General features: G+C 47.0%; 1 protein-coding gene across 1 annotated transcript in view; it reads left to right on the top strand.

Annotated features, from left to right (window-relative positions):
* The window catches only part of SYT9 (synaptotagmin 9), a 259,856-nt gene that overhangs the window by 178,158 nt on the left and 61,764 nt on the right, over positions 1-19,934 (top strand). The window contains exons 4-6 of the mRNA XM_075546133.1: positions 10,058-10,178; positions 12,200-12,371; positions 14,435-14,564. Of these exons, the coding sequence (XP_075402248.1) occupies positions 10,058-10,178; positions 12,200-12,371; positions 14,435-14,564 (423 nt within the window). The remainder of the gene's footprint in view (positions 1-10,057; positions 10,179-12,199; positions 12,372-14,434; positions 14,565-19,934) is intronic.

Below are 19,934 nucleotides of genomic sequence, written 5' to 3'. Positions count from 1 at the left end.
GAAAACAATGAAAGACAAATCACTCTTAAGGTGGTAAGGATAAGATCATATTAGTATAAAGACAAAAATACAAATGATGTGTAAGAGGGAGAAGACCCCCATTAACCTTCAAAAAGTCATGGAAGAAATGTCTGTCGTGGGACAACTAAGAGATTCTTACACCTAGTACAAATTCAGGTCATGTCTATAGGGAGGACAACTGACCTGGTACCATGTTCGACCCAGCAAATTCAACCTACCCCTGCTGTAGTATTAAACTGGCTCCCTATATGGTAGGGATTTAAGGGTCGTTTCCCAGCTACTGGCTTCTGCTCTGGCAGCCCTGTGGGAAAGCCTAATTCAGAGGTAGAGTAGCAGGCAAGGACAGAAATGTCTGTTCCCCTCTGCAGGTGGACCCAGCTCTCTTTGGAGGTTCTCTCTGAGTACTCACCAGTGGGTTGGGACAGACTGGGCATCCCAGACTTGGAACCATGTTGCATATAAGCAAGCAGCTGGGGCTTCCTTCTACCTTGCATAACTGTGATCTTGGTATATTATGTAAATCACCTGATATGAACACAACACAGTGGCCATTCTGCCTCATGAATGCCTATCTTCTCCTCCTCCTCCTGTCACAAAAGAATTGTATTTTACTGTAATTTTTGCTCTTCAGCTTTTCAGGAAAACTGCCATTAAAGTTTATTCTCTCGTATTTTCACCAGTAAAGTGTTTGCTTTACCTGGAAAAACAAAAACAAAGTACATAATTCATCTGCGCGAGATCTTGGAATAGGGTAGCAACTGGAGAAGGGGGAAATTGATAAGAATCTGGATATTTTGAGAGCTAGAAATAGCATTCTTGTAGCTGTAGGAGGGCGAGAGAAGAGGAGGAACACAGGATGGCTACCAGGTTTTGGCATCAGCCCCTGGGAGGATGTTACTGCCAAACTGAGAGAAAGATGGTGTGAGTAGGAAGGCTGGGAGCAAAGGAGGAAAAATCAACTCCATTTATGAAATAGGATAGAGATGCCAATTAGATAATTAATAGGCATCTAATGTAATCATGAGGAGCCCTGGTGGTAAAATGGTTACACATTGGGCTTCTAACCGCAAGGTTTGCAGTTTGAAACCACCAGCCATCCCACAAGAGGAAGATAGTGCTTTCTACTCCTGTAAAGAGTTGCAGCCCTGGAAACTCAAGGGCAGTTCTATTCTGCCCTATAAGAGTCCTTATGAGTCAGAATCGACTCAATGGCAGTGAGTATGGTGTTTAGTTTAACTTAAGCATTTGCACAAAGGAGTTTATAACTCAAGGGAGAGGCCTGGATGGATATACAACCTTTGGCGTCAGCTAGGAGAAGGTGGTGAATGTGTAGACCCTGTAATGCTTTACACGTGTGTGTGCTTGTTATCCTGTGTGGCCCTGGCTAAACATATCCTTGGTCAAAGTAAGTCCTTTCTGAAGCGAGTCCAGGCTTATGGAATGAGATGTAGAACTGTACAAGGGAATAACTCGGAGAAGGGAGTGGGCTGCTTGAACTCCCTCCCACCCTCCCTGAAGGCTTCTGGGTTCGCTCAGGCTCTAGCACCAGTCAGGAAGCAGCATCCTCCAGGCATACTTCCAACGCCATTAATCATGCTAATATCTATATATAAAGCGTAATAAACAGTTCCTTTAACAGTGCATGTTAATTATTAGTAGGATCTGTCACTGAAACAGGGTGTTTTTGCCAATTTTGTCATGTCTAGGGTGAGTATCATAAATACAATTTAAATTTTTGAGAAACCAGAACAATCAACTCATTAACAGCTTCTGTGTTACAGATGGGCCAGGTTTGGGTCGTTAGTGTTAATATTATAGGTGAGACTTACAGACATTTCAGAGAAATATTGCAGCAAGGATTTCCTCTGCGCTTGCTAAGTCACGGGCTCCTTGCTGCTGTGGCTCACAAGGGCAATCTGTCATTTGATTTCTTGAGTGCTGCTTCCATGAGCATTGATTGTGGAACTAAAGGGGAAATTCTTGACAACTTCAACCTCTTCTCTGTTTGGTCCAGTAGTGAGGGTTTTGGTTTTCTTTACTACTGAGTTGTAATCCTTACCAAAGGCTGATCATCATCAGCAAGTGCTTCACGTCATTCTCCCTTTCATCAAGCAAGTTTGTGTCATCTGCATGTCTCAGGTTGGTAATAAGTCTTCCTCCAATCCTGATACTGTGTTCTGCTTAAAATTAAGCTTCTCTGATGATTTGCTCAGCACACAGAATGAATAAGTATGATGAAAGGATACCACTCTGACACACACCTTTTCTGGCTTTAAACCATACAGTATTCCCTTGTCTGTTCATACAACTGCCTCTTGATCCATGTATAGGTTCTACACGAGGACAATGAAGTGTGTGCTAGAATATCCATTCTTCTCAATGCTATCCATCATTTGTTATGATCCACACAGTTAAATGCCTTTGTATAGTCCGTCAAACACAAGCAAATATCCTTCTGGCATTCTCACATACACATACACACACAGGCATACATGCGCATATATAGATGTACACACGTGTATATAGACACACACATATACATACACATACATAAATGATACATATATACATATTGTCTATATGTAAAAAACAGTTGCCATCCACAGTCATGAGTACTCCATGTAAGTCTGAGTTGACTGTGCGTTATGGGGTTTTTTGTGACTGAGTCCTCAGAAGTGTCATTCCAGGCCTTTCTTCTGAGGCATCTCTGGGGAGACTCAAACCTCCAACTCTTCACTCAGCAACTAAACACATGGACCATTTGGACCACCCAAAGAGTCTCTCATATTATGGAAGGGGATTATTTTTCTTTTCTTGAGATCTGTATTTCTATTCTATCACTATTTATTAAATACATAACTTGGGAAATTTTCAAAGAGATTTCTTTTGAAAAGCACTTTAAAAACACACCAAGCATTTGAAAAACTACCAAGCATTTTCTCTTTGATAAATACATCTCAATTTGTTGTTTATTTAGCCCTCATTCACATTCCGAATATATCACCCTAGTCTGAGATTTAACTATTATTCTTTTAACTCATGGTTTAACAGCCACATCCTTAAAAAATTTGTGAGCAGGGCTCATGTGGGGGGTGGGGGGGAAGGACATGCTTAGCACAAAGGTAATCCAACGCACCATATTTAATTATGTGTAGGGCCTGGACTCTTAGGTGTTTTTATATTCCCAACCCTACGTAGCACTTGCATATTGAGGGCTCTTGGCAAATATATGCAGGAAGGATTCATGATTTGAAGCTGTATAGTCAGGATTTTGATTACTTTCCCATTGACTTTGTCAGATCGAGTTTTTTAGGCAGCATGAGGGGAGAGGAAATGAAAGTGACACCTCTGCTCCTGGGTCCCCCTCCAGCAACACCCCCTCACCACCCTCCACCCAGGCTCCTTGAGGTCAGGGCTCCAGGAACCTGGAGAGCCTGTCTTGCAGGGTGAGGTGATTTATGCAAGATACAAGGCAAGGGATACGTGAAGACACAGAGCAATCCATCTGCCTTAGAGACCAAATAGATTCCCTTTGCCTCACGCTCCTGTGGAAGCAGTCAAGGCAGGGAGGTTGGGCAAGGTGACCTTCCAGAGCTGAATCTGTGCTTGTAAAAATAGAAGCCTCCTTAGAGCATTGAGAAGGGGCGGGGAGGCTGTGGATGTTGAGGGCAAACTCCTGACTCCCTGGAGCATTGTCAGTACGAAACTGTATTAATTAGACACACGCACCCAGTTCGAGAACCTCAGGTGTCTCTCAGAAATTGAAATGAAATGAACTGCCCCCCCCTCCTTTTTTGCTTACACTGTCCCTGGGCTAACACAGAAAGAGAATGTGTCTTCTGACCTATTTGAGTGGCTGAAAGGGGCCCAAGGCAATGTCTTCCTCTGCGGAGGGAAAATGGGGTCCTCAGAGACACACTGAAGGAAGGCCAGAGCTGGGGCCAGCTGGAAGCCCAAGGGGCCCACTGAGTGAGGAGCACCTGCAGGTCTGAGTCTCTTCCCTTCTCCCCGTGAGACGGGCTGTGTGGTGACAGTGGGGGGACTCTCTCCGCGGCTAGGTGGGATCAGGCAAGGGTCCAGGTGTGGCAGAAGGGTTCTCAGCTTGTGCAGGCCCCTTCTACACAGTTCCCTCTGTGAGGGGCTACGTGCTTCCAGGTGCAGTGGAGCCGGGTGCTGCTCTGCACTAACGCTGTGTGACCAGGTGTGAAGGGCTCAGGGGCGAGAGTCCCTATACTAGAGCATGCCGAGGCACTGTAGGACATTTGAGGGGACTGTAGGTGTCGGAGTAATAAAAAAAATAACTAAAGCTTATAGGGTTTATTTAAGCAATGAATCTGTATGCATAAGCTCCAGCAGTTTGAAATCACCAGCTTGCTCTGTGGGAGAAAAATGCGGCTTTCTACTCTTGTAAAGAGTTACTGTCTCAGAGACTCACAGGGACAGCCCCACCCTGTCCTGGAGCATTGCTGTCCGTCAGAATTGGCTGCATGGTGGTGAGCTACTGTGTCTAAAACAAACGGAAAAGGTAGTTTCAGTGGGGCTTAAAGAGAAATAGAGCATGGAACTCACCATTGGCTGACCATGGACTTGAATCGTGCTCCCACTCCCTCCCTAAGGGCAGCTCTTATCCAGTGACCTGGCCGGGCTCCACTCATTTATGCCAATCCCCAGGTGTTGTCTCAAGGTTTTAAGTAATAAAGGCACCTTCTTTACTCAGAAACTCTTAGGGTTTTAAAGTTAGCTCTTAGGAAACAAGGGGAGACAACCACATTCCCTTGGCTAAATGTGTGTTTGTCTGCACAAGGTGAACTTTGAGCAACTTTAGGTTCAGTGATGTATTGTCACCAGGGACATTTCTGTGCTTGAATGACCATTGTATCTCCAGTATTTCTATTTCTCTGTTCTTGGGTATATTCTACCATGTAAGTAAAGGTTTAAGATCAGAAAAAGAGCGTATCAGGGTTGTATCCTTTCACCATACTTATTCCGTCTGCATTACAAGCAAATAATCCAAGAAACTGGGCTATTTGGAGAAGAGGGCAGCACCAGGATAGGAAGAAGTCCCAGGAATAACCTTTGATATGCAAGTGACGCACCCCTTACTGTGAACAGCAACCTACTACTGATGTGGACCAGCAACTACAGCCTTCAGTGTGGCTTAGGCCTCCACAGAAAGAATCCTCACAACCGGACCAATAACCAACATCCCGAGAAAGAGAGGAAAGAACTTGAACTTCTCGAGGGTTTCACTTGACTGGATCCGCAATAATGTCCGTAGACACAGTAGCCAGGAAATCAAGTATTGCATGGGGCCGGCTGCTGCGAAGGACCTCTTTGATGTGTCACACAAAGAGGAAATGGTCACTTTGATGACTAAGGTGGCCCTGATTCAAGCCCTTTGTAATTGCCTGGTGCATGCCAGAGCTAGACAATGACTAGGGAAGATTGGAGAAGGATTGATACATTTGAATAATGGTGTTAGCAAAGATTATTGAACCGCCAGAAAAAGCAACAGGACTAGCCTCAGAGCACTGGCCCAGGGGCTTCATAGGCTCACTGCAATAGGGAAGGGTACACACAAGTGATCTGAAAATCGACAAATGGGATTTAATAAGAATAAAGCACCTGTGCGCCTTGAAAGACTTCACCAAGAGGGTAACAATGCAACCCACAAACTGGGAGAGGATTTTTTAATAATGACACATCAGACGAAGGGCTTATTACTAAAATCTACAACACCCTCATGGCCTGCAGAAAGAAGAAAACAGTCAACCCCCTAAGGAAGTGGGCAAAGGAACTTTCACTAGGGAGGAGAGCTGTATGGCCAACAAACACATGAGAAAGTGTTCCCATTCATTAGTCATAAGAGAAATGCAAATGAAAACAACCATGTGATACCATATAACACCCCTGAGAATAGCCCAAATCAGCAAATCGGAGAGCAACAAATGTTGTAGGGGATGGGGTGAAATAGGAACCCTCCTCCACTGCTGGTGGTCTTATAGATATGTACAGCCACTGTGGAAAGTGATCTGGCCATATTTAAAGAAAATGGAAATTGATCTACCTTATGACCCAGCCATCCATCTACTGGGCATCTACCCAGAGGAGATTAGAAATAAAACACCACCAATAATCTGAGCTCCAATGTTTATTGCGGTGCAATTCACAATCACAAAGAGTTGGAAACTACCTAAATGTCCATCGATAGACGAGTAGATTAGAAAACTCTGGCACATTCCCACAATGGAGTACTATGCAGCACTAAAAAGCACAGACAATCACATGAAACACATTGTTTCATGGGAAGAGTTGGAAGGAATCATGTTAAGTGGGGTAAGCCAATCTCAAAAGGACAAGTATGACATGAGCCCCCTGAGGGAAGTACAATCAGCACAGCAGAAATAGGAGAAAAGACCTTTATCTCACAATATTCAGGTGGAAGCACAGGTAGTCAGGGGGAGGTCACACCAAACCCAGGGAGGTACATTTGAATCCAACATAAAGAAGGGGAAGGGGTGGAAGAAGGAGGGAAAATGAGGGTGGGGAAAAACTGAGATGATGACATGTGGGGAACAGAGCACTAACCCACCCAGGGGGAGGGTATTGGTCGGTCATGTCTCCACAGAATTGGAGCGTGCATACAGACCTCACCATGACACACCAAACCAGGAGGGCAACGTGACACGTGGAGGAATGCATGAAAAGACTGGACTACAGGGCCCGCCCCAACCAGAACCAGCCTGACCCCACCCTGGAAGTGTGTGCCACAGAGAAGGACACCAGACCTTCCGGTGGAGGAAAGGAACCGACCTACCACACCCATATGGAAGCAAACCAGGAAGAAGAAAGAGGCAGTCGGGCTAGACTCCATATGGGCACACCAAGCCCAGAGGATGAGGTCCCTGCACGGAGCTGCTGGGGCACAGAGAGGACTGTGGAACTGCCAACAGCTCATGACATGTTGTCCTCTAACTGGAGCATACGGAGACAGGGGTCAATAATGGGGATACATGGTGGGGAGACAGTGGGGGGATAGAGCATAACAGATCAGCAACTGGAGTAAGCTGAGCCACAGAGCCCTGAGGAGCCCCAAGAATGGACTTCAGGCGAGGAGGGGCAGCCCCCGGATCTCCCACAGGTCCAGGGGGAGGGTCTCATGGGGACCAGCAAACAGACCTGGACCTATGTAGGGGTGTTTTTTTTGGGGGGGTCCCCTTTTTCTTTCTATATTTTTTCTCTCATCTTTTTATTTTTCCTTTTCATTCTTCAGCCGTATGTTTTCTTACTGTTCGGACTAAGACATGGATGGTTTGCCTAATTATATGGGTTGGACCATGGGAGGAAACCCCGGGGAGAAGGCAATTGGGTCAATGGCCCTGGAAGGTAAAGGGGGAAGAAGGAGGTGGGGAGAAGGGTGGGGCGAGCGGAAGGCATCATGGACAGGGGAACAACTAGGGAAGTGGAACCAGCATCTAGGAGAGGGTTGAGATCCTGTGAGTATTAGAGCAACACCAAACTAGTGGAGAGGAAGCACTAAGAGGTGGAAGAAGGGGGAAAGTGATGACGGGGCAGGAGGAGGCAAAGGACAAAGAGACAAGCTCTAGGAAGCAAAGGCATAGATAGGGAGATTAACAGAGGGTGTACATTTATGTAAATACATTAATCCATAACGATAGTGATATTGGTCTTTGTACATATATTTATAAGGCAATACCCTGAAGTTGCAGATGGACCTTAGACCTTGGCTCATACCTTCCCTCAATTCAAGAACATTTGTTTTAACAAATTGGCATTCTGTGATACCCTGCCCAACCCACCCTGCCTATGCGATCACTGAAGACAAAATGGATGCATAAGCAGATGTGGGGAAGACAGAGCATGGTGCCCGACTATTAAGAGATAGTGTCTGGAATCTTAAAGACTTGAAGTTAAACAAGCGGCCATCCAACAATGAAGCAACAAGCCAACATGGAAGAAGCACACCAGCCGGTGTGATCAAGAGGTGTCATCGAGAACAGGTAATGGGCATCAGAAGACTCACAACAAACAGTAAACAAGCAAACAAAAATGCATTGGTGAGAATGGAGGTGGTAGGGACAGAGATCCAAAGCCCATCTACGGACAATGGAACACCCCCCCCCCACAGAGGGGTCGCAGGGAGAGGGTGAGTCAATCAGGGTGCAGTTGAGCACTAATGGGTCATGCAATATACCTCTGATCCCTTGAGGCCTCCTCACCCCCACTATCATGACCCCAGTGCTGCTTCCCAATTTAGACTAGATGGGAGCATATGCATAGGTACAGGCAAGAGATGAAACTCACAACACATGGAACCCAGGAACAGGAATGGGAATAGAGATGCCAAAAGGGTAGGGGGAAGGGAGGGAGAGGTGGAAAGGGAGGGGGCACCGATCTCAATGAATGGCACATAACCACACACCCCCATCCAGGGGGAAGAACAACAGAAACCAGAGGGGAAGGGAGACAGCCGTCGGTGTGAGATTTGAAAATAATTAACCATCTACAATCTATCAGGAGGTGGGGAGGAGGGAGGGAAAAAGGAAGGGCAGATCCCAAGGGCTCAATGGAAAGTAAATGTCCAGAAAAGAAGAATGGAATATATGTACAGATATGTTGGATACAATTGATGTATGGATTGTAACAAGAGTTGTCAAGAGCCCCCAATAAAATTATTTTAAAAAGAACAACAACAAACCTGTCTTGGAAGAGGTACGACAGCCAGAATATTCCTTAGAATTATGAGTGAGGATGTTGAGAGACGTTGTCTCGAGTACGTTGGCCACCTTATAAGGTGGGAACAATTCCTGGAGAAGAACCAGGTCGCGAGAGGGTCCGGGGAAAAAGGAGGACCTGGCTGAAGTGGACGGGCCTGGTGAGACCGACCTCGCTGAAGTGGACGGGCCTGGTGAGACCGACCTCGCTGAAGTGAACGGGCCTGGTGAAACCGACCTGGCTGAAGTGGACAGGCCTGGTGAGACCGCAGCGGGCTGAAACAAAGCCACGGTTAGGAGGAGGATGCCGCCGTGTTTCGTGGCTGTCTTGTGCATGGTTTTGCTCTGAGTCAGCTAGTTCAGTGACACCTAATGAGCAAGTCACTTGTGTGAACTTTCCCATGGCCTCAGAGGACTCTGTCAAACTAGTCCTCAGTTTCCCTCTTTCTCAAGGGGCCTATGCGAGGGCTGTCGATGGTGACATGTACATACGGAGGTCTATGTAAGGTGCCACAGTGGACTGTGTGGGTGTGTTTGGGGCCTGTGGTGGAGGTCGAGGTGGGGAGAAGGTCTGTGTGGCAGGTGCTGTGTGAGAACTGCGGTCAAATTCCAGGGTTGGACTGACTAACATGATAAACCCCTGTGTCCCAGAAGACAGTGCCCCCTTGGGTTTTCTTGAAGGAAGCAGTGTGCTAGCCCTTTGTTTCACAGAGCAGCTGGCTGGGCTCAAACCAACAACCTTTAGGTTAACATCGCATTACAGACTGCTTGTGGCACACAGACACATCATGTGTGGGAGTTGGTCTGGATCTCTGTGAAAGGCTGCCCACCACATGAGCCTGTGTGTTTGTAGATCGGTGGTGGCCTGTACACAGCTTCGTCCTAGAGGCTGGATGTGGGTTGTGTGCAAGGGTATGAGTGGATCCCCAGGAGGGACTTTATGGGGGGTGTTAAGGCTGTGGTGGGTCCTCTGCACTGGGATTTTGATCAGGGGAGCGCACAGTGTCAAACGACCCATACAGTTTGCAGGCCTGTGACTGTGGAAGCAGACTGCCTCATCTTTCCCCCATGGGATGACTGGTGGGTTAGAACCTCCAGCCACTCAGCAGGTGAACAGTAGCCACCATACCACCAGCATTCTTTTTCTTAAGAAAATGCAGGGCTTCATTCGTTTCTGTGTGGCTGAGAAGGGAAGAGACTGAGGAGTCGGGAGATGAGCAGAGGGTGCAGGGTGGTCTCCCTAGTGCTGGCCTCTGGCTGATCCTCACTTTCTAACCTTCCCATTTGGGCTTCCTCAACAGGACAATGTGGATCTCGGAGAGTTGATGTTTTCTCTCTGCTATCTTCCCACGGCGGGCAGGCTGACTATCACCGTCATAAAAGCACGGAATTTGAAGGCAATGGACATCACTGGAGCGTCAGGTGAGAGTCCTGAATCCAAGCCTCCTGAGAAGAGCTCTCGTAGCATAGTGGGTTACGTGCTTGCTAGCTAACTACAAAATCAGTGCTTTGAATCTGCCGGTCGCTCTTTGGGAGAAAGATGAGGCTTTCCGCTCCTGTAAGGACTTAAACCCTTAGAAACCCAAAGGTGCAGTTCGGCAGGGTCTCTGTGAGTCGGGACTGGTGGCAGTAAGGATTGAGACCTCTGGTTCTGAGCCTCATGAAGTGTCTGGTGTGAGAATAAAGTGCTTGGTCTTCTGGAACCAAATCTCCTGGATATTCTCCCAGCCCACCACCTGACACCTGTGTGACTTTGGGCAAATTACTTAACCTCTCTGGTCTTCTGATTCCCCATCTGAGACATGAGAATAATAATAGTATCGGGCTCACGGGGGTGTTGTAAGATTAGTAAAAGCAGTAAGAAGAGCTGTGTGGCAGTGCTAAATGCTACATAGCATTGACCATCACTGATAATCTCTCATAGGTCTTCTCCGGGGAAAGCCAGAGAACTGTGAGCTAGACCTACAGTTTCGCACACACTAATAGCCCTCATCTCATGAAGTCTTCCCTCAGCTAGAAGCGGTCACCCTCCCAGTCTGATTGAAGATTGAAAGCAATGTACAATTAAATTCTACGTTCTAACAAAACTTTGCTGCCCACTCCCTGCCCCAACCTACACACAAGAAATGCCCTAGCTTGCATCTCCAACTATATAAACCACCTCTACAGCGAGATGGGGTTGGGTGCTAGAGCTCCTTGAACAAAGAGTTGAGTTGAGGCGAAAGACTTGATCGGTCTTGCTGACGTCAGACAGGACATGGATGTCTGCAGACTCGCAGACAGGGCGATCTAGGCTGTATAGAGTACTTTGTGGCCAGAGAGGTTTTAGGGTGTCGCAAGAGTGGACACCTTTTCTTCCGCTGGGCTACTCTGGGCGGTGGAGGAGGGAGTTTGATTTGTTCTGTCTGGATCCCTGAGCAAAGCAGATGTTTTGTCTCATACAGGGCCACAGAACACTGGTCCACTGTCTCGCAGTCATGGACATCAAAGACCATCAGAGGCAGTGTATTCCACTTCCTGCACGCTACTGTTTTCCCAGCCAGAAAAAAGTCGTGCATGACCCCCTTGGCCCTCTAATTCTCCCTCCTAAGCGGTGGTGTTGGAGTCGGGGCAGGACACGGACAGGCAGGTGGAGAGAGGCGAAGTCTCCACTGAGAGGAGGATAGTGAGGACAGCAGAGCCCGCCTGGCGCAGAGGCCGGCCTTGTCCCGTCCGAGTCGCAGCATCCTCCAGGGCCAAGCCTGTGCCCTGTCTTTCCTGGCCGTGCTGCTCTGCGTTCTTTTTCTGACTGCCAGTAGCACTCGGGTTGGAAGCTACACTACTTTACTCTCAGGCATCCTCCCAGCCATCAAAGAATCACACGAGCCCCTTTCCTAAAGGCCCCATTTGGAGGGCTGAGATTGCCTGGAGGGGCTTCGAGCTGGGGCCCTGCAGCCTGTTGGCAGTGCCTATCTGTTTCTTTTTATTGCAGCCAGACAGGTTTTGATTTCTAGCTGCACTGTTGCCTGATTCAGCAACAGCTGTTTGCACACTGTTTTTAAATGCCATACTTCCGGAGTAGATACTGGCCTGTGCTTTTTCGCGAATGAATGAATTCTCTTTGCCTCTAGTCACTGCCCAGGCATATTCTTAATAAAAATCCCTCAACTCCAGTCCAGGGCAGGTAAAGGAATTTGCCCTCTCGTATTGTTGTTTTTCTGTGCTGTGGAGTTGATTCTGACTCGGGTGACCCTGTAGGACAGCATAGAACTGACCCACGGGGTTTCCTAGGCTGAAATTGTTGAGGCAGACTGCCACATCTTTCGCCCGAGGAGGGGCTGGTGAGTTTGAACCTCCAACGTTTCAGATAGCAGCTGAGCTCCTAACCACTGTGCTACCAGGCCGGCTCTGTAGGACTCAGCTCCCAGGCTTAAATCTGCATTGTTCTCACGGCACCCCTCCAGATCCCTACGTGAAAGTCTCACTGATGTGTGATGGCAGACGGCTGAAGAAGAGGAAAACATCCACCAAGAGAAACACGCTGAATCCTGTTTACAATGAAGCCATAGTCTTTGACGTCCCTCCTGAGAACATTGACCAAATCCATCTGTCCATAGCCGTCATGGACTACGACCGGTGAGATTCCCACCGCTCTTTCTTAATACAAGGCAGCTGGACCCAGGGGGGTGCAGGGCAGAGGGGTGTGCAGTGCACAGCTTCCTAGCCGGTGTCCGAGGCTACAGGAGAGGAGCCCCATGAGGGATGTGTCAAAAGTAGATTTCCAAGAAGTCACCGTTTTCTGGACCACACTGCAGAGTCTGACTGTCCAAGCACCTCTCTGTTCTTCCACTCTTTCCCTCCCCGTTTTCCTTTGTTTCTCCTTCTGCATCACCTGTGACCCCACGCCCCCACCTTTCACTCTCTGTGCACCTCCCAGAACCCCAGCCTGACCTGTGGGCCCGCCGGTCTTATCTTCTCCCAGCAATCCGCCTAGCCTTCATTGGAGAGATTCCACTCCAAACAGCAGAGTGATTACTTTAGCTCAGCCATCAACATTCTTAAATTCATAACTCCTGCCTAAGTGTTTAATAAAGATCATTTCCATCCACTTAAGTCTGAAAGCAAACACAGAAATGTTCTCTTGGAAATGCTAGAATCCGTATGGATGACAGTGCATTAAAATGTATAAGATGCCCGACTTTTTAATTAATACAGCACAGAAGAGATATTTATAGCCTGCATTGTAGCCAATTGTGTATTTAAAGGATAGATTTGAAAAACAGTCATTTTAATATGCAACAGAAGTAGCAAGGGGGAATTATACATGTTAAACCAGTCATTAGACTGAAATGCAAAGTCTGTTTTTAATTGGAATCCTCCCACGTGGTCTGGGCACAAAAATGAAAAATCATTCTGGCTTCTAATATGATTTTACGAATACTATTTTTAGCTTTAAAAATGCACCCATGTCCCTGTGAAACATTGTCATTAAGGCAACTTCAGTGCCCCAATCACTCTCTCCAGCAAATGTCTGGGTAAAACATGACCATCTTTCAGCCCAAGAAGCTTGTGGCTTGGCTCAGCTATCCATGGGGGTGACAGCCCACGCTGGGCAGTAGACCTTGTCCTGTCTCCTCCAACTAGCATGCTCCATCGAGAATGCCAGGCCACAGGAGGGGACATCGCCCACCAACCGTGGAAGAATACGCCAGCATTTTTCAAGCTGTTGCCAAGTTTCCCTCATCAACAAATCTGATTATGTGAGCTCTGCTTCAATCTAATTCTCAGTAAACTCATGAATCTAGCCTGGAAAAATCCATGGCAGAATTCATAGGGCTTCTGCATGTGAGGGATTTTAATGAGCAGAGAGTGAAATGTCCTTCAAGCTCCCTCCCTACACAGAAATTGAAGGAGAATAAAATCACTCGAGTATACAGGAAGGAGAAAAAGAGGAAGGAAGGAAAACTGAGTCTGTGAGATTGGATTCCAAAGAGTAAAAGGATAAGCTATATCATGCCAATTACCATGCAGATAACTTTAGCCAAAGATTGACAAAAACAATTGGCCGAGGGAAACGTTCCACTGGGGAAAAGTTTCAGAATATTAGCCCCTGAGGATAAAGACTCTTAAGGATCATTCTGCAATTGGAAAATCATATTGGGTTAAAGAACCTAACCTAGGCTTAGCAGGAAGGAGGGAAATGAGGAGCTCACCACGTGCTTTCTAAAAAGAGGAGGCTCAAGAAGAGCCAGGACTCCCGCCCTCTGCTCTCTCTGTAAGCTGGCCATTACAGGCACAAAGCTGCTCCCTGACTCATTCCCCCTCGCCTCTTGTGAAACTTGAGTATCCATTAGTGCACAACACTCTTTCAGACGGCCCCCCTGTCCATTACACCAGAGTTGAAGGCCCAGTGGCCAGCCTAGTTCTAGAAGAAGAGCAAGCAGAATCTTCGTTTGCATCACAAGGTGCTTTGTTGAAGGTGTCCCTAGAAGTGGTGTTGTGAAAGTCAGGCTGTGCGAGGACCAGACTCGGCTCTCCTTTCCTGGAACCCCAAGTACAGTATTGGCTTGATTAAGCCTGTAGTTCAGTTAGGGGATGAAAAAACCACCCTCCCTAATTCTTTTATCAGTTCAATTGAGTGGTTGTTGTGCTTAAATACCAAAATTTGAAGAAAAACCTATTGTGGACCATTTTCACAGTGTAGGTCACAATGAGATCATCGGCGTGTGTCAAGTAGGCAACGAGGCTGAGCGGCTGGGCAGAGATCATTGGAGTGAAATGCTGTCGTATCCTCGCAAGCCCATCGCACACTGGCATTCTTTGATGGAGGTAAGACCCTAATCCTGTCATGGCCCACTTGGAAGAAGAATAGCTGCTTCACTGTTGAAATCTAGGAGCCATCAAGTCGGGGTGTGATCTATGGCCCACAGTTTTAGAAGGATTGCCCTCACTGTGTGTCTTAGGGCCCCGGGGACTTGCATTCCATCTGAGCTCGAGTCTTGTGCTCACTGACAGCGTGGTAGGTTTGAGCATCCATCAAGGATCCCTCCCTCGCTTTGCTTGTCTCCTAATACTGTGTGCCACATAACCACCACCCCCCAACCCAGGGGTGGGGACCAACAACGGAAACCGTGGGGGAAGCAATTGGTGTAAGATACAAAAATAATAATTTATAATTTATCAAGGAGTCATGAGAGTGGGAAGGCAGAAAGGAGGGGAAAAAGAGGAGCTGATACCAAGGGCTCAAATAGAAAGTAAATGTTTAGAAAATAATGATGTCAACATACATACAAATATACTTGATACAGTTGATGTATGGATTGTTCTAAGAGCTGTAAGAGCCCCCAATAAAATGATCTATATAGTAAAAACAACAAAACAAAACTGTGTTGTGCCAGGAGTCTGTGATTGGGTTGGCTTTGGAAGTCGTCTGCTGATCCCAGGCAAGCGTTGAGAATCAAATAGGGATTTACACTTGATGTCGGAAAGAAGGCTGGGCTGGGAAAAAGGAGACCTGGCCCCTGCACTCATCTGAATCTGCAAGTTGGTCAGAATCAGGTTCGACTTTGTGTGCTAGAACTGACAGCACCTAGCACATGAGGCTGGCGCTCAGGGGAGTTCAAGCAGCTCCCTGATCCACGGGGACCTGCGTGATGGCCCCAGGGTGGCTCAATTCCTGGAGGTCTCCTCAGAGTGCACCGTGGCTGCTGAGCTCCGACCATCACATGTTTTCCAGAAACAAGGAATTGAGGGAACCCACTTTTTAGGGGGAAACACACTTTCAAAAGATAATTTTTCTTTGATGTCTCCTATACAGTGCTACTTACATGTTACTGTGCAGAACTTAACCACGTGGCCATTCTGGTCGCAGCAGAAGGTGGGAAAGGCACGCTTTTTGTTGGATGGCAATAGGCTCAACTGAAAACCAGGGATCTGTGACCACGAGAAAAGTGGAGAGTGGGTTCTAGAAGCAGCTGGCCATCTCAACACCGCTCATACCCTCACTCATTCACTCTCGTCCTCCATCATCTACTTTGTACCCGTTCCCTCCCCGCACCCTTTCACCCTCTCCTTGACTCCCCTGTTCATTTACCAACTCACTCTCTTTACAATAAGTTGCATTGACTAAGTATGTTTACTCTAAGGGTTGAATGTCACATGAGGCACAGAAAATGCAGGTGTGAATAAGAAGCAGCCCCTTTTCTGAAGGAGCTATAGGCAGCAAGAGAAAGCAAGATGATGCGTAGTCACTGTTCCAGGTGCAACCATAAGACGTAGCCTGTGTATGAAATGTGACGTGAACGCAAAGGAAGGTGGTGTTAGCTGGGCTTTGAGATAGTTGTCTACACAGCACTTCTTTCAGTACGTGAGGAAAGCTTAGCCCCTGGGAACTGGAATGCCAAAACGCAGGCTCCCGCTGTACATGGAACAGCATGAATTCCAGCTGGAGATGTGCCCCCTTGTCTCCCAGTGCAGGCAGCTCTGTTCCTGCAAGGTCTTTGAAAGAGGCCAAGACCAAGCAGCCCAGCCCCATGGGGGTTTCTCTGCACAGATAACCAGGCAAGGCCAAGGGGAAACTAGAGAGGGCGAGAGGCCCCAAGGCCAGCTCTGAAGACAGATGGACAGGCTCTTTGGATGGAGAGGGTGCTAGAGGGCAAAAGCTTATAGAGTCACTCTAAACACCAGGGCCTCTGGGCATAAGATAATGAAGGTGAGCCTATTGTTGTCAGGTGTCATTGAGGTGGTCCCAACTCATAGCACCCCGATGGACCACAGAATAAAACCCTGGCCCATCCTGTGCTGGCCTCGCAAGTGTTGTTTGGCTGCAGCCACTGTGTCAAAGATCTTGTTTTTCTCTGAGCCTCCCCTGTACCAAGCATGTTGTCCTTTTCCATGGAATCCTCTCTCCTGACAACAGGTCCAAAGGACATGAGATCAAGTCTTACTGTCCTCGTTTCTAAGGAGTATTCGGGATGTGTTTCTTCCAAGGCAGATGTGTTTGTTCTTTGGGCAGCCATGTGGTTCTTCACATTGGGACCCCTAAGTTACAAGCCCCTAAGGACATCTTTCTCCTTAAGTCATAGAAGCCCCCCCCCCCCGTCTTAAAATTAATCCCTTAAGGGGACACACAGGACCTGTGAACCTCTGGAGAAATAACTGGGGGGTGGCAGCTACTAAACTGGACCCAATTTCATAGGATTTTGATGGAATTCTCTAAGGAGTCCATCCAAGACTCATTAAATTGCCTAGGCTCTAGCAGTCCCCAGGCAACAGGAATGGACGTTCTGCACCTTCATAAGTGATTGCTGACTTATACTTAATTGTAATAGTGCGACTCTATGTTGCTACTCAACAGGAATCGGGAGAGGCGATGATAGGTGAGCTTGGGTTTGGTGGCCATGTACCTGGGCAGGAAATAACGGCAGTGCTTATTCCTGAATGACAGCACATGTGCATCTCAGACGGAGGAGGTGCGGAAAGCGGCCTTGGTAGCTTCCTTCCCAGCTGTAAGATTTTGGTCACCTGGGAGATAGTCCTGAAATCCTGAGCTCATGGCTTTTTGAAAATTTGCACTAGATAACTACGTCTTTGAGAAATCTTCCACCGGGTTAAAACCATTAAGCATGTTTTGAGAGTCCCTTTGTTACAGCAGTTAGAATTAACTTCTGCAAATACAGAGTTCATTTCCCAACGGTTGCAACAGAGCTCAAGAACTGAAACTACCTGCATCCTTTATGAGGTTGATGGAGGGCAGAACAGCCCTTTTCTGTGGCTCTGTCTCTTTGAAGTTCCTGCCCAGGCCTCCAGCTCCAGCCCGAGAGGGGGAGTGCTTCTCTCCCTTTTAAAAATATACTTTTCACTGGCAGAATTGGGGCAATGGAACCAGAGGAGATTAAACATAATCTTTTGGAGAGGTCACTGGTGCTTTGCGAACACCTGTAAGGAGAAAGGTGGCAGTAGACGGTCGGTAGGAGCACTCACTTTGGAATTGGTTGGACCTAGATTCAGAGCCCCGTCCTGCCTCCTTGGTGAGGTTGCTGTGTTTGGTTGCTGCTGAGTGGCCCAACTGTACCACCTTCGTGGTCTTTCATATGTTTGAGCCCATGTGGCCGCTAGCCGGCTATTTGGTATCTTTCTGAATCTGTTTCCTCATCTCTAAAGTGGCCCAGGACTCAGCTTCTAACTGAAAAATTGGTCATGTGAGCCACACACTATAGCTTTGTAGAAGAAAGACCCAACATTCTGCTCCATAAAGATTACAGCCTAACTTATAGAGGTCTAAAGACAAGCATGTACATGTATAAATACATTTATATATGACGATGGGGAAACAGATCTATGTGCATATATTTATAGGTTTTGTGTTAAGGTAGCAGATGGACATTGGACCTCTACTCAAGTACTCAGTCCCTGCAAGAACACGCTGTTCTATTACTCTGGCGTTCCATTATGTTCACCTTCCGGACACAATCGCTGAAGACAAAGCATATGTGTAAGCAAATGTGGTGAACAAAGCTGATGGTGCCTGGCTATCAAAAGGTAATAGCATCTGGGGTCTTAAAGGCTTAAAGATAGACAAGCCAGGTGAACCGATTACAGGATTTACATATAACCTCCTCTTTGGGGGATGGACAATAGAAAATTGGGTGAAGGGAGACATCAGACAGTGTAAAATATGACAAAAAATAATAATTTATAAATTATCTAGGGTTCATAAGGGAGAGGGACCAAGGAGGGAGAGGGAGAAAATGAGGAGCTGATACCAAGGGCTAAAGTAGAAAGCAAATGTTTTGAGAATGATGATGGCAAAAAAATGTACAAAGGTGCTTGACACAACGGATTATGATAAGAGTTATATATGGATTATATATGGATTATGGTAAGAGTTGTACAAGCCCCCCAGTAAAATAATTAAATTTTTAAAAAAGATAAACAAGTGGCTATCTAGCTGAGAAGCAACAAAGCCCACATGGATGATGCACACCAGCCTGTGTGATCACAAGGTATCAATAGGATCAGGTATCAAAGAACAAAAAATCATATCATTGTCAATGACAAGGAATGCAGAGTGGAGACCCAAAGCCCATCTGTAGGCAACTGGACATCCCCTTACAGAAGGGCTGAGGGGAGGAGACGAGCCAGTCAGGGTGCAGTATAGCAACGATGAAACATATAACTTTCCTCTAGTTCTTCAATGTTTCCTCCCCCCCACCGCCCGCCACCACTATCATGATCCCAATTCCGTCTTACAAATCCGGCTAGACCAGAGGATGTACCCCGGCACAGATAGGAACTGAAAACACAGGGATCCAGGATAAATGAACCCCTCAGGACCGGTGGTGAGAGTGGCAAAACCTCCTCCCTGGGGGACGGACAACAGAAAAGTGGGTGAAGGAAGGCATCAGACAGTGAAAGAAATGAAAAAATAATAATTTATAAATTATCGTGGGGGAGGGAGGGAAAAATGAGCTGATACCAAGGGCTCAAGTAGAAAGCAAATGTTTTGAGAATGATGATGCTAACATGTGTACAAATGTGCTTGGCACATGGATCGGTGTATGGATTGTGATAAGAGTTGTATGAGCCCCAATGAAATGATTGGGAAAAAAAAGATTACAGCCTACGAAGGTGACTAGACGTCCCACTTTTGGCAGGACAGTCCCGCTTTTTAACAATTTTTCCTGTGTCGTTTCAAAAAAGTCTCGATTATTTGGAAAGAATGCACGACAAGCTAGGGTATACAGTTTTTGGCTGCCATATGGCTATTTCACCAGGATTTGAGTTTTATCGATGGTGTCCTGCTTTACCAAATGTTAAAATCTGGTCACCTTACCTGAAACACACTTTGGAGCAGACTTCCTCTTTCCCCAGGGGTGACTAGGGGTCAGGAATTGACTTGCTGGCAACGAGCAAGCAGGAAAGTGGCCCTGACAATATCTGTCCTGCCACAGTGGTTTTGAGGATTCAAAACAATCTGATATATAAGGATACGAAACACAGCATGCTCGTTTATGATCAATCAGGATGATCAGTCAGGATGTAGAGCCCAGATTCTGCAGGACTGCTGTAAGTCCTCATGAGACAAGGGGACCTAAGCCGTGGTTTTTGGCATGTGGGAGGAAAGCAAGGTTGAGGACTCCGCCACTCCTCACTTGCCCACCTAACGAGCCCTCATCGCAGAAGAGGGAAGAGGTCATT

This window comes from Tenrec ecaudatus, chromosome 4 (genome assembly GCF_050624435.1).
Source record: "Tenrec ecaudatus isolate mTenEca1 chromosome 4, mTenEca1.hap1, whole genome shotgun sequence".
Taxonomy (NCBI): domain Eukaryota; kingdom Metazoa; phylum Chordata; class Mammalia; order Afrosoricida; family Tenrecidae; genus Tenrec; species Tenrec ecaudatus.
This window is presented reverse-complemented; position numbering and strand designations above follow the sequence as displayed.